This window comes from Balaenoptera ricei, chromosome 16, assembly GCF_028023285.1.
Source record: "Balaenoptera ricei isolate mBalRic1 chromosome 16, mBalRic1.hap2, whole genome shotgun sequence".
In the NCBI taxonomy this organism is placed as follows: domain Eukaryota; kingdom Metazoa; phylum Chordata; class Mammalia; order Artiodactyla; family Balaenopteridae; genus Balaenoptera; species Balaenoptera ricei.
The window spans coordinates 26,530,285-26,545,814 of NC_082654.1; the positions used below are offsets into that span (position 1 = coordinate 26,530,285).

Genomic DNA, 15,530 nt, shown 5'->3' on the forward strand with positions numbered 1-15,530 from the left:
GCAACTATGGTTAAAGAGGTACTTTGACAAAAACCCTGCCAAGGATTTCCTGGCTGAGATTTTTTTCCTTCCAAAGGAAAGAGACAAAAAGGATAATGCAAAGCCCATTACTTTCACATTTCAGGCAAAGTTCAGAGGCAATTAGAGGGAACAGGGTTCAAAGCGCAAAAAGCACAGTTCTGATGAGAGCTGAAAGGGCTCATTCCTACGCTCGACCTCCCTCCTCTACACATCAGGCCGAGGCCAGGCCCCTAAGAAGGAGGAAAACCAAAGAATTCCGAGAGGGGCGGAACACTCACTGGGCATCTTCGGACCAAAAAGCCATTTCTGGGCACAGACAAGAGGAAGTTTGGCTTTTACAGTCTCCGTCCCCCCAGAGTTTGGGAAGCATGGGCCAACTTGTACAGGGGTGAGTCTTTCCTCCCCGTCCAGACTCTGGTCTCCGTCTGGCCTTCTCCTTTCCCCGGCTGACCACAACTGGAGAGGTGATGAGCCACCGTGCAGCTCTTCCCCTGGCTTTCTTCAGGCCCTCGGGACGAAGTGCCTGGTTCCCAGACTGCCTGCCACCCTGCCACCTGGGTCGCCCTGTCCCAGCCGCCCCACCCCCAGCCCTGGCTTTGGTGACCCAATTCTGGTGGCTACTGAGTCTGCTCTGCCAACAGCCCAGGAGGCTCTGTCAATCTGAGATGGGGGCCATCAGCAACTCCATTCTTTCCGCAACTGATGCCGCCTGGGCCGGGCCCCAGAAAAACAAGCTACAGCTCTGTGGCTTTTTGGCAGCCCAGCTTCAACTTTTGTTTTAACAAGGGGTGGGAGGGAGAATTTGAGCCCTGTGGTTATCTGCATTTTGAAACATTTAAACACAGTCTGTCCACCTGCCTGGCACTTTGTGTTTCTCTAGTGAGTCCCTCAGCCCCTCCCCTTCTAAAATAGCACCAACAACTCCAGGCCTGCCTTTGCTGCTGCTTATATAATACTTGCAGGACTGGTGGGGACATCTTGAACCCTGTTCTCTCCTTGGGGAGGAGTCTGCCCTTAACCAGCCCTGAGCCAGTCCTCAAAAGGGAAGGACAAGAGTGAGGAGAGGTCCTGTCTGTAGGACCCACTCCCACTGGCTGCAAGATCCATTTGCATTTAGAGGGAGAGGCTTCCCAGCCAAGAGTCTAATTTCCTTTCCATTTCAAACAATAGCCCTTCTAGCTGCTTTCTGACCATATCACTGATGTGGGGGGGGGGGAATGGGGAGATCAGAAAGGACAAGGGGGAAAAGGGAAGAGATGGTGGTGATGGTAAGGACATGGTTGACCAGTAAGCACAAAGTTTGTTTCCAAATGGAGGGAGTGATGGGGACTTAGAATTCTCCGGGGAAACAGTCTACCGTTTCCTCTAGCAACAGACAGTTACGAGAACCACTGCACGCTGGTCACCTGGCAACTCTCTGCCCTTAGGACCCTCACATCCTCCCCTTCTTTGTCTGGCATCCTACAGTGTCTCGTCTGAGTTCCAAGAAGATTAGAGTACAAAGGGCTTTAGTGAACTCTCCAAGCCTGGGTCACTCCCTGAAGACCACGGCAATGTCACCACCCTTGTCCAACTCTGGAAGGTGCAAGCGATCCTGGCTGCCACCAAGCAGTGGCAAGACGAGGATTGTCTCCACATGGCACTGAGCTGACAGCAACAGGTTAGGTAGACTGGAGAAGCCTCTAGACACTTCAGTTTGTGATCTGGGGAAGGAAGAAAAGAAGCTGAACCTCTAGACTCCTTCTCTCCAGGAGGGCTCTGTCGGCAAGGACCTAGGGAAAGATTATCCCTTTGAGAGAGACCCTCAGAAACAGGGGCAGCTCCTTGATGATATCTGGGGAATTCTGGAAGCCTTGGTGCTTCTTACAAGAAAATGGCATTACAGCATTCACAGCAGCTTGGCTGCTGCAAACCTCTCTTTGCAAAGATGGTGAGCCTGGGCACCTGGGCTGGCCCATGAGAGGATGTAAGTTGTTGTCACTGCTCGGCACACCCTGGAGAGGGCATCAAAGAGAACCCCATTCAGGAGATTCTGCAGCAGACCTGCTAACCGCAGCTTCTTAAGAAGTCTCAGACCATGTTCTCCAGTCTTTAGCGCATGGTGTCCGAAGAGCACCAGAGCTCTCCTCCTCTACAGAGAGACCGCTTCTAGAACCTGGAAGCAGATTCTGCTCACCAACACTGCCACCAAGAGAATAAGAAAAGGGCTGAGCAGCCTATGGTTTCCCAATGAGCAGAGGCGGTAACCGAGACCCTGGGATGCCAAGACATCCCCAGGCAAGGACTTACACCAGAGTTCATAGTAGTAGTTGCAGCACTGAGACTGTCCACAGCAGTGTCCTGTGTCACAGATGTAGCTTTGATTGTTGGTACCCACGCAGGTTTCCTTATCCTAAAAGAAATAAAAAAACACTGTAGCATATTAAATTATAGCTTTTAAACACTACTTTTCTTCTCATCCTCCTCTTACTGATCGCCTGCCCACCTTCCACCAAAATGGTTTGTACCAATGTTTACTGAAAGAAAAGAAAGAGAGAAAGGGAGGGAGGGAGGGAGGGAGAGAGAGAAAGAAAGAAAGAAAGAACCACACAACAACAGCAGAGTTAAGAAAAATAATATGGTTTATTAAAGGGGGAAGAGGATTCAGTACACAAAGCCGACTGGTAAAGAGCAGAGTTCTCCTTGCTTTCTTTATATCTAAGCAGAAACACTCCACGTTCTGGTGCTAAACTCAGCCAGTAAGAAGGTGGTGATTCTCCTGTAATAGGCTGTATATTTTAAATAAATCCGTTTCTCTGTGAAAGTTCCCAGAATAATGAAGGCAGCACGTATTCTAGGATTGGCATCTGGTCAGTCAGTCCATCTTCCCTTCAGAACACATATCTCCAAGGTTAATTACAGTGTGGTTCAAAAGAAGGCTAAAAATCTTGCTACTAAAATTCTTTCAATCTTAAGAAAAGGGGTGGGGCTTCCCTGGTGGCGCAGTGGTTGAGAATCTGCCTGCCAATGCAGGGGACACGGGTTCGAGCCCTGGTCTGGGAAGAGCCTACATGCCGCGGAGCGACTAGGCCCGTGGGCCACGGTTGCTGGGCCTGCGCGTCTGGAGCCTGTGCTCGGCAACAGGAGAGGCCGCGATAATGAGAGGCCCGCGCGCCGCGATGAGGAGTGGCCCTCGCTTGCCGCAGCTGGAGAGGGCCCTTGCACAGAGGCGAAGACCCAACACAGCCATAAATGGATAAATAAATAAATAAATAAAATTTAAAAAAAAGAAAAGGGGTGACTTGCTCAGGTGACCTAGTCCAATTTCAATTTGCTAGATCTTTTTTTGCTTACCAAATGATCTCTTAATAATCTTGACTGGATCTAGGATTCACACTGTCCCTTGTCAGGGACAGCTACAGAAAGGGCACCGCTGAGTAACCATCTAGCATTTTGCCAAATTCTATTCACAGCACTGGTGGAGAGGGATGGAGGTGGAAAGGTTTTTTTTATATTTCGTAGTTAAGATATGAAATACCCCACCGGCTGACCTAAATTTCAGCCTCAAATGTCCTCTGGGTCACAATGCATATGATGAGACCTAGAAGATCTGGCTTTCAACATTTCTTTGTTCTAAAGAAGTAACACATGCAGTGACTGGACACGGTCTTTGTGCCAAGCACTGGGTTGGGTACGAGGGATACAACGATGAATAAGAAATTGTCCCTAACCTCAAGAGGCACAGAGCTAGGAAGGGAAAAAACCCTGCTCAGCAAAGAAACTAAAACCACAGTATTATATGTGCTGCTACTCAGGCTGACCCTGCCCACAGTGTACATCCGGGTGGACGTCTGCCAGTGGAAACTCAAGTCACAGGGTCGGTTCCTGTTCTCTGGGTCTTGCTTTATACTCCACTGTCTGTTTGGCCAAGGGTACAAACAAAGCACTCCAGCGACTGTCTACATGGCTAGAGGCTGGGCACTTGAAGCCACGAGGACAAAAGAAAGTGCACGGCTACACCCCAGATCCCTGGCTCAGTGCATGTTTCCACCACATCCTCAGGTGTTTCCTGGTCTTTAAGAGTCTTACACCCTGCTGTAAAGGGGTTTAGGAAGAAGGAAACATGGGAAAGGCATTTGTCGACTCTGACAATGAAGGTTTCACAATAGTATTGCAAACAGAGTTCTTCCTATCTTTGCCTTCCTGTGTCCGCCATAAGTAAAATGGCACACGTAGCAGGTGGCTGTCCAGTGGGATGTCTCCTCTGAGGCCTGACGCGTGTGGAGAAAGCAGATCTGTGTTCGTTGCTTTTGCTAGAACACACCCTCTCCCTCTTGACTTCAGAGCAAAACACTGCTTTCCTAAGGACATCAAAAAGTTTCTCCCAAGTTTACCAGGCCCTGAAATGCCATTCTTCTGGCCTGGCTCACAAGAGCACAGTTCAAACTGTCCACATAGTTTCTAAAAGAGGCCGCGCTGCCTACACTCTGACACATGAAAGAATCCAGGGACACTTCTGCCTCAAGAAAATTCACCAGATGAGGTCCAGGCTCGGAACACAGGGCGGCCAACTGGTCCTCCGTGAGGCATGAAATGGAACGTGTCTGAAATCTAAACAAGTGGCATCCTCATGACCTACTGGTGTCAGCTTTTCTCTTGGCTCTCCCATCCCCCGAGGCAGGAAGCCCAGTGTAAACAGAACCCCACTCTTTTTCCCTGCTCTGCCTACACTTTCCCAGGGACAGCAGACTGTGGCAACATCATTTAACTCAGTTCCTCAAATACTTTTTACCCAGTGTATCTCATCCCCTGCTTTCCTCCCCCCAAACAGAGTCCCCAAGTTGCCTGAGATGATCTTGGTTATGGGAACTGTCATTTTCTGCTGCAGAAGGAAGGAAAGCAGGTAGGCAGTTAAAGAAGACAAGATGTGGGTTCATGGACCTTTAGCAAGGAAGACATGAAGGACTAAGAAGGTAGCGAGATGTGAGTGTCATGAGCTCCTCCAGAGAAAGAGACCTTGTGGTATGAAAGGAAAATCCAGAAGCCTTGTGTTTGGCCCTAGCTCTGCCATTACAGAGGAACGGCACCCTGGACAAGTTACTCAATGGCCCTAGAGCTGGTTAAGATGCTCACTCATGTCTCCTTAAACCCAAAGGGTTTATTAGCCTACCCACCTCCCATTCCCTTTGACAGCAGCCTCGAGCCAATGCAAGAGCTCCTGTAACCTATGCCTCCTCTCAGTCACAGCAAAGAACAGAGGTGTGCAAATGTTGCTTGGTGCTCTTCCACCCTTCCCTGTATGAGGAAGTCACCCAAAGGACTTTCAAGGATCTCCAGGCAGCTCAAGATACAAATGGTAAAGATTCAGTCAGATCTGGGTTCAAAGCCCACTTCTCACACTATGCTTATTACAGTGTAACTTGGGTAAATGACTTAACTTCTCTGAGGTCTCAGTATCAACGCTATTCTATGAGCCATTATTGCTGGGCATGAAAGACCATTCAATAAACAGCACTCTGCATTCACTTAGAACTATTTCTCAGAAGAGTAAAGTTCACTGGCAATGTGGGCTGCTCCAGACACATGAAGAATAGAAAAAGGAACTAGAGAGAATGCAATGGAAAGTTCAAATATGAAAAATTCTCAGCACTCTTTATGAGCACCCTTTGCTTTTCTTCCAAGTATCTCCAAGCACTACACACATATTATGTTGTTCAGGCCAAGTCTTGAAGAGTGGGAAGTTAATATCCCACCCCACCCCCCCTTCTCAAGAGTGAACGAGAGAATATATCGTGCCCTCCCTATGGGCAGGAGCTCTGTCTCCTTAATCCCCCTCCCCAACCCCAAGAATGAGCACAGTGCTTGGCACACAAAGGTTTGCTGAATGAAACAATGGCTATGCAGCCTCCGTGAAGGCAGAATGATCTGGGGTGAATAATACGGCTAGTGTATACTGAGTACCTGCTATGTGCCAGGCACTGTTCTAAATGCCTTAGAAGTCTTCCTTCATCTAAACTTGAAAGCACCACTATGAAGAGGGTAGTATAAGAGAATTGAGGTCAACAGAGGCTAAGTCACTTGCTGGAGGCCACACAGCTAGGAAGCAGTCCAATCTAATTCATCTGACTCCAGAGTCTGAGCTTTTAACTATTAAGCTACAGCCTCCTTGGTTTAAGTTATACTTCTTCACTTGCTTTTTACACTTCAGATGCTTAAATAAATCCACTTAAAAGCCCCAAACCAAACAAAATCAACATTTCATCTTTGAGGGAAAAGATAAGGGCCCTGCCCTTGTGGAGCTCTTTGACTTTGGGAACATCTTCTACTTGGCAGTGAGGAGGGGCAACATGCTTGGGCTTCCTCTCTTCTTTGTTTGAAAGGTCATTATTTTCACATACTGATTTTCTGAAAAGCAGAATGGTGTTTGTCCCATTGGGGAACACAGGGCCTTCACTCCTTCCTTCAACATTTACTGAGTACCTATCCTGCACCAGCACTGAACTAGTGGTGGGGAACACAATGGGCACACAAAAGGCCAAAGCAGTCATGCTCTTTACCCTCATGGAGCTTAAAGTCTAATGAAAGGTGATAAAGTAATCATACAGACAAAACTGTAGGAAGGGGCTTCCCTGGTGGCGCCGTGGTTGAGAGTCTGCCTGCCAGTGCAGGGGACACGGGTTCGAGCCCTGGTCTGGGAGGATCCCGCGTGCCATGGAGCAACTAGGCCCGTGAGCCACAATTACTGAGCCTGGGCGTCTGGAGCCTGTGCTCCGCAACAAGAGAGGCCGCAATGGTGAGAGGCCCACACACTGCGATGAAGAGTGGCCCCCACTTGCCGCAGCTAGAGAAAGCCCTCGCACAGAAATGAAGACCCAACACAGCCATAAATAAATAAATAAATAAATAATTCCCAAAAGAACTGAATGTTTTTCAAAAAAAAAAAAAAAAAACTGTAAGAAGGAAAAATACGTGATTTGGTGAAAGCTTACAATAATTAAGAACTAGGAACTAGTCAAGGAGGTCCAGATAGCTGTGAGGAGGGTAAGCTTGAACTGAGATTGCCAGGATGGTTAGAAAGTTAGTAACTAGGGAAGAGGGGTGGGAAGAACATTCCAGGCAAAGGAAATGGTACAAGCAAAGCCCTTTAGCTAGGAAATGGTTGAACAAGTAGGTAAGGAAGTTAGGTAAGCAGGGACAAGATAAGATTTGCATTTTAAAGATACTTTTTCCCAGGCAATGTTTTCATTTGCATAAACTCCTGGCCCAAATATGCTAGAAACGTAGACCTGTCATAAAGAAACTTTGGGTGAATAACACATGCTCCTATGCTGAGGTCTTTCACCGCAGAATGACTGTGATGATGACCATCAAGATCCTCATTTGTTAAACGTGTGCCTTCAGCTCTGGTACCGCAGTGACCAGCTCCAAGAAACGGGGCACATATGGTCACCAAACAAAAAGCACAGGTGTGAAGAAGCAGGAAGCAAGACCAGCACTGCCCTGGAAAGAACATTATTTACAGTGGAAGAGGATGAATAGTATGCCTTTTGCACATACGCAAAAAGTTACCTCATCTCTTTGGCGGCAGCATAAACTATGGGACTAACATCATTTTCCTTAAGAGCTTCAATGTCTTAAGAGTTTCTATTCTTAGCTGAGCAGCCACTGTAAAGGTCAATTTAATCAGCGTAAGAACTTTCAAAGTGCCAGCATAAAAAGAGACACTGGGCAGTAATGGTTCCCCGGGGATGGTTTTAATTTGCCAATTTATGGGGCTGGAAAACCCTGCTAGCAACTGGCAACAGCACCTTCATGCCCTTAGGAAAGTGCTGAAGTTTTAAAGTTTAAAAGTGAAAAATAGGAAAATTGAAATCCTTCACAGGATGTTAAAGCACAGATGCTAAATCTCTTGGCTGCTGTATATGAATGAATTTGGAGCACCATCTCTGGCCTTCTCTACAGGTGAAAGGAATGGTTCCTAATGGAAACATCCATTTGTACAAATCAAATAACAAATATGTATTGATACCCTTTCCCCACGTGCCAGGCACTGTGTTGGATGCTACAGCTACCACGTTGAGCAAGAGATTCTAGAGGAAAAGATCCTGCTTCTAGCAATGTAGCTGGGTAGGTAACTTTAAAAATATAATAATATTCTTTTGGGACTCCCCTGGCGGTCCAGTGGTTAAGACTTCACCTTCTAATGCAGGGGGTGCAGATTCGATCCCTGGTCGGGGAGCTAAGATCCCACATGCCTCACGGCCAAAAAACCAAAACATAAAACAGAAGCAATATTATAACAAATTCAATAAAGAATTTATATATATAAATATATATATCCTTTTAATTACACAGCTGATCTTGCAATAAAGCAAGGAAGAGCCCTCGGGCCAAAAATGTTGGGGGTGGGGAACTAGAAACTACAGTGTTAAATGAGATCTGGCCTTCCCAGTTGCCGTGGAAAGAAGGGCTGTTTATTTTCTTGGGTCCACCTAAAACAGGGAATTGGAACTGAGTCCCAGTATAAAGCGAAGACCCTCAAAGAGACAGAGCAGACTAGAAAAAAATTAGCCCTTTGGCACACAGTGACAATAAGAAAGGTCTGAATTGAGAAGGAAAAAGTATCTCTTCTAATAATCTGTAACCATCGGCTTTTCCGCAAGCTAATTTGAGATCTGAATTGTGCTACTACATAGTCTTGAGAATCCCCAAGCCAAAATTTTAACACAAAAAGTAGTCCCAGGACTTCCCTGGGAAGTGGTGCAGTGGTTCAGAATCCGCCTGCCAGTGCAGGGGACATGGATTCAATCCCTGGTCTGGGAAGATTCCCACATGCCACAGAGCAACTATTCCAGTGCGCCACAACTACTGAGCTTGCACTCTAGAGCCCGTGAGCCACAACTACTGAGCCCTCATGCCACAACTACTGAAGCCTGTGTGCCTAGAGCCTGTGTTCCGCAACAACAGAAGCCACCGCAATGAGAAGCAAGCTCACCACAACAGAGTAGCTGAGTAGCCCCCACTCACCACAACTAGAGAAAGGCCATGAGCAGCAATGAAGACCCAATGCAGCCAAAAAAAAAAAAAAAAAAAGTAGTCCCAGAATGGGACATCTGGTAGAAGAAATGTAAAACTCTAAAGAGATCTACCCTCAATCAGGGCATGAAAGATGCCCACAGATAAAGCTCTGTTGAAGGTGAGCTCACACAAAATATAAAAACTTATGTAAAAATAATTCATCACAAACAAGATGTGGGAAATTCAACAAATAGGTGGATAAGACTCTCCAAAAAAACTTAATAGAATGATCAGATAAACTGTAATACATATACATGTTTCAAGTGATTAAAGCCAAAAAGAACATACTAAAGAGACAGTGACCAAATGGATTTCAGGAAAAAATAAAACTTGTAGAGAAAAAAGTTATTAAAATTAAAAACTCAACAGGTGGGTTACACAGAGATTAGACCATGTTAAAGAAAGAATTAGTGAACTGGAAAGCAGATCTGAGAAAATTACCCAGCAACCAGCTTCTACCAATTAAGAGAAAACATAGAAATGGAAAATGAGAAATAAGAAGCTCAAGAAGGAAAGAGGAAAATGGAGGAGAGTCAATATTTAAAGAGCTAACTGAAAAATTTCCAGAACTGATTAAAGATAGAGAATTTTCAGACAATAATAAACTCACACCTGGGCACACTGTTTGAAACTGGAGAACAACAAAGACAAAAAGATCTTAAATACATTCCAGTGGGCGAAGACTGAAAATTAACAAGTGAAATTATAATTTAACGTAGTAATAAGCTTCACAAGGATAATAAAACAGGATAATAGGACAAAGGGCTTTACATGGGGCAGTCAGGAAAGGCCTCCCTGAGAGGGTGATGTCTGAGTTGTGCCCTGAATGATGAGAAGGAGACAGCAGACCTGTGCGAACAGTGTTCCAGGCAGAGGGAATGTCAAGTGTATGCAAAGACACCAATGCAGGAATGAACCTGGTGTGCTCTAGGAAAAGAAAGAAGGCTAGTGTGGCTGAGTACAGTGAATCTAAGAAAGAATAATGTGAAAGGAAGAACTGAGAATTCAGAAAGAGGCCATACAACAGGCAAGCAACTTTAACTCAGAATCAGCTATTTTTGTTCTATCCTAGACAGAATCTTTAAATTCTGAAAATGCAACACTTTCAGGTCCAGATCCTTAGAAAACGATTTGTAGGTGGTCATAAAATACACTCTTAAAAGTTTTGTGGATTTACCTCTATTTTTACAGTAAGAAAGTTAAAGTCACTTTTCCCCTACTAACGGTTTTAAGGCTGTTTGAAGTGCTGCAGGAAGTAAGTATAATTGTTCAAGGGTACACATTTTTTGGGGGCACACTGGGTGGTATGCGAGATCTTAGTTCCCCAACCAGGGATCGAACCCATACCCCCTGCAGTGGAAGCACAGAGTCTTGATCACTGGACTGCCATGGAAGTCCCAAGGGTATACATCTTGAAATGTGGGAGGGCATTACAGAACAGTTGGGGATGAAGGAAAGTAAACTGAGGCAGAGGGATGATTCCACAGGAGTCCTAGACCATTGTTTCCTAGGTGTTATTCTAATCTCCCTTTCTTTGATGGTAGGGATTGTCACATTCTACTTTTGCATCCCTCCCAGTATATACTACATATGACAAATACTCCTTTAAGCTTTACTAGCTAAAGGAGCCCAGTTTCTTCCTTTCTGATAAAGGGCAAGCCCCTGCTAAGAAGTGAACCAAGATTCTGCTTTGTATGCAATCAGATACTAGGAAAGAATTTTTATGCTGTTTTGTTGAGTTCAATAATTTTCCGAAAGGACAAATAGCCTCGACATGTTCCCCTAACCAAGCCAATAAATCCAGTCTGGTAAGAATCAGCTCAACCCTCAGATTTGATAGTGTACTTTACCCCTTAAGGGCTCTAGGCTCCAGATCCCTGGGCTCAGGAGCACCCAGTCTCCCATCCTCTAGCTGCAAAGTAATTTAAAGGGTAAAGTCAAAACCTGGAACTAGTGACACACTTGAGAAAAGCCTAGAACCAATGGGGGGAGCTGCTGCTTCAAGATTTGGCTGCAGTGTGTGCTGCTGAAGGGGAGTCCCTGGGAACCCTGCTATAGGAGGGACTTGGTCCCTTTACTTCAACCTGTGAAGGTCCCTGGAACAATTCTCTCTGGGGACTCCAGAAGACTGACACTCTCTAAGAATCCGAGGAAGAGCAACACAGTGAATCAGAACAAATCAGGGCATCTCACAAATGAGTGAATTTGCCCTCAAGTGGCAATGAACACATTTAGACAGCAAAGGCAACAAAACAGAGATGCATTTCCCAAAGTATGGTCCATAGGCCCCAAATCACCTGGGGTATGTGTTAAGAATGAAGATTGAGGGCTTCCCTGGTGGCGCAGTGGTTGAGAATCTGCCTGCTAATGCAGGGGACACGGGTTCGAACCCTGGTCCGGGAAGATCCCACATGCCGCGGAGCAACTAGGCCCGTGAGCCACAACTACTGAGCCTGTGCGTCTGGAGCCTGTGCTCCGCAATAGGAGAGGCCACGATAGTGAGAGGCCCGCGCACCGCGATGAAGAGTGGCCCCCGCTTGCCACAGCTGGGGAAAGCCCTTGCACAGAAACGAAGACCCAACACAGCCATAAATAAATAAATAAATAAATTAATTAATTAACAAAAAAAAGAATGTAGATTGAGAACCTCTGGGGGCAGAGACTGAAGAATTGCAATTTAATACATACTCCCCTGGTTATGCTCACATATATTCAAATTTGAGAACCACTGTCCTAGATTTATAACAAACATACAATATAGGGAGGATGGGAGGGAGATGCAAAAGGGAGGAGATATGGAGATATACTTATATGTATAGCTGATTCACTTTGTTATAAAGCAGAAACTAACATACCATTGTAAAGCAATTATACTCCAATAAAGGTGTTAAAAAAAATACAATATACACAGTTCTTGCCCTCCAGAAGTGGAATAGTCTTATATTCTCTTTCTATAATCTTGAACACATCCCAACACAGTTACCCTCAAGAACTGCCACTTAGAATCAAGGCACATAAAATTATTTTTAAAAAAAATTATTTATACTCTCTCTGCCTCATTCCATAAAAAAATACAAATAACAGATCATAAACTTAAATTTTAAAAAATGTGACACGTTAGTTATGTACGCTCCTATCCATACCAGTACTGCTACAGCCAAAGCTGCACTGCAACTGGATCCTCATTAAATAGCCCCCAAACAGAGCAGCCGGCAAAGAAATTAAAACCCATTTCCTGTGTTGCTATTAGGAACCTGAGTAACAAACTCAGAAAAAGCCACTTGATCGTGGTAGGAAAATCCCAGAGCAAAGATCGGAAGTTGCAACATATCCCATGGTTTTATTAAAGGCTACTTGTTGACGTCCCAGTGCATGCAGGCCTGAGGGACCTGGCCGGCTGCAGCGGCTCAGGACATTGGGTTAACCTGCCACTCTTTCACCCCTGGACACTTACAAGGAAAAACAGTTAGTTCTACCTTGAGGTATCGTGGCAATCCCTCATCACTGACTTCTTCTGCCACAGAATAAATGCACTGAGAAGTATGGCATCTTCAGAAAGGGATGGTGCAGGGAGCCAAGGGATAAAATAGCAGTAGCATGCAACAGAGCAGGTGGCACTCGAGCAGAGCAGGAGGGCAATTCTGCTATTTTGTCTCCACAGTTGGTCATGAGGGCAAGTCCCTCCCTTCGCGTTAGTTTTATCACTGCTCCTCCTGCTTGAGAGCAGGGATTGCAAACTGCTGGCCCATGGGCCACAATGGGCCCACTAATGAGTTCTATGCCCACACGGTACCTTTTTAAAAATTTTTTTTACAACTTTTTTAAAAAATGGAATTAACTGTCAACATCTTAAAATGAGAAGGATTCATAGAGAAGTTCAGATTTCCAGCTTCTGAAAATCCAGGGCCCACATTCCCTCGGGGCCCTATTAGGCAGGGCCACAGACGTGTATGAGCTCTGGCTCCACCGCAGCCTCCCTGAAACCCCTCCTGGCCAGCAACCCCATCTGCTTGACTCAGGCGTGTCACTGCCTGGCCCCTGTGGGCATCTGATTAGCTCCTCCGGCTCTCAAGTTCAGTAACACTCCGTTCATCCCTTCACCCTGAGGTTAAGGCCTACTGCAGAGGGCCAAATATAAATGGCAGACATCTGAACTCTCTTCACTGAGGCTCCAGCAACATCTTACACACGCCATATAAAATAGGTACCGAGACAAAAAGGAGGGCCCCTCTTCACTGGATGAGGAGAATACCTCTAGCGAATCAGGAAAACCTACGGCCACAACACTCAGGAAATGCGACAGACCACCAAGTTCTGCCCAGTGCCTGTGTTAATCGAGCATTTGGCTAGGCATTTTTACCCATGTTATGTATTCCTCTCTTTTTACAGGAAACCAGGAAACTGAGGTTCAGAGTGATTACCCAGCTAGAACATGTTTTCTGGATCTAAAGCCCGAATTTTAGTGGAAAGAACAGGATGCTTAGGGGTTATCCTAAACTTTCATGATAGATGCTGACAGGCACAAAAATGACAGATTAGATATGGACTTTGCCTTTGAGGAACTTTGTAATTACTAAACTGTTAGGTTAAAAAAAAAGTTTATGTCTCAGTTCTTGTCGCAGAAAACCTTCCTGAAATATTCAGGTTCATTCTGTGCCTTAATTAATAAGTACATTCTAATCAACAGAATTCATTCTTTTTTTTTTTTTTTTTTTAACAATTTATAATGTGGCAAAGCCTCAGGATCGTAATTTGGAGCAATGATGGTATATACACAACACACACATATATCTAATCAGTTTATATAATGCACATTTATATAGGACTCTCAAGCTTTTCAAACTTCTTTAACAGCCAGCCTCCCATTTGAGCCTGCCAGCCAGCACCCTACAAGACATCAGAAGTGCTATCACCCTCATCTTACGGATAAGAAACTGACACTTAGCCTAAGGCTGCAGATGACAGAATCAGGACTGTCAAAACCCTGGTCTTCTGACTTTTGGTTCAGTATTCTTTCTATGACTGGGTTTCAGCTCATCAAAGTCTTTGTTATATCCTGAAAATGGCTCTTGATCAAATAAAATAATCACTTCTTTGCCTAGAAAGAGGTACAGTTTTCAAAGGGATCTGAAATATTGAAGGTACAGGTTAAGTTGCTGCTGTTGTGCTTTAAAAGAGATTCACCACAGTTTCACTGGACAGTGAAGAACACGTGGGGTGTCTCAGAGACCTTCCTCACTTTAAGCAAAGTTCTAAATTTAACCTCATTTTTTTTTCTCAGCAGTTCCATCCCACTGCAGCAGGCTTTTGTTGGGAGCAAAAGAAATAATAACAGGACTTGTCTTGTGTGCTTGCCTGTCTAGAGACTAGTACCAGAGATTTATTGCCAGTAAAAAAGTTCCACGCTGTTCAAGGAAACCATTTGCTTCTACCTCAACAAAGGGTTACATTAAAAATGGTCTCCCTGAGAACAGACACAAGATTTAAAAACATCTTCGGATCCAGACGGTCTCTCCAAAAGACTTGAATAACTTTAAAGAACTTTCTGAATTTTAAGACCTTACACCTTAAAATTAAAAGAGACGCCACATGATTTAGAAGAGGGGGAATTTAGTATCCCCCTTTTCTATATGTTATCGAAAATAGATTACAATAAACCCAGGCCACAGCAACAGGGACTGGGCTTGGAATATGGCCTGTTATGAAAACAACTGTAGCCTAATTGTTCTTTAAGCTGTATAAAGTTATTTGAGCACTTCTGAGATCCTACCTTCTGGGGGGTGGTTATCCAGGTTTTTCAGAGCAAGAGATAAAATGTCAGTTCCAGAAGGGCTTGATCTTATCTACTGGCCATAAAAAATTAACTTTATACCTGTCCTTGACAAGGCATAGTTCCTGCTGATTAGGGGCAACCAAGATGTCAAGATTCTAAATCTCTGGACAAAAAGTACCTATTGCTTAGAAAGCAGCAGGGAAAAGTACGCCCATTTCCCCTTTATTAAAACATGTCAATCCACCCTTCCTGAGGCCTGTGGCTTGTGACTGCCTCCTGAGCAGAGTGCCATGCACTAGGCAGCAGTAGTTTTCAGCCCAGAGTGCCTCCACCCTGGCACGACAGTCGGCCCTTGGTATCCACAGGGTCCATCCCAGGCCTGCTGAATCACAGATGCGGAACCCACAGATACAGGAGGGCCAAGTGGACTTAGTCATTTTACATAAGAGACTTGAACATCCTCGGATTTTGCTACCCGTGGAGCTTGTGGAACCAAACTCCTGTGAATACTGAGGGACAACCGTATTGACATTTGGAGCCGGATAATTCTTTGTCATGGGGACTGTCCTGTGCTTTGTAGGATGTTCAGCAGCATCCCTGGCCTCTACTCACTAGATGCCGGTAGCAACACCCCCCCACAACCCCCTAGATATGACAACCAACAATGTCCACACATTGC

At 45.2% G+C, this 15,530-nt stretch overlaps 1 protein-coding gene across 4 annotated transcripts in view; it reads right to left on the bottom strand.

Annotated features, from left to right (window-relative positions):
• Positions 1 to 15,530, bottom strand: part of WBP1L (WW domain binding protein 1 like) — a 59,217-nt gene that overhangs the window by 11,295 nt on the left and 32,392 nt on the right. For all 4 annotated transcript variants that reach the window (XM_059900441.1, XM_059900443.1, XM_059900444.1 and 1 more), the window contains one exon: positions 2,311 to 2,413. In XM_059900441.1, the coding sequence (XP_059756424.1) occupies positions 2,311 to 2,413 (103 nt within the window). The remainder of the gene's footprint in view (positions 1 to 2,310; positions 2,414 to 15,530) is intronic.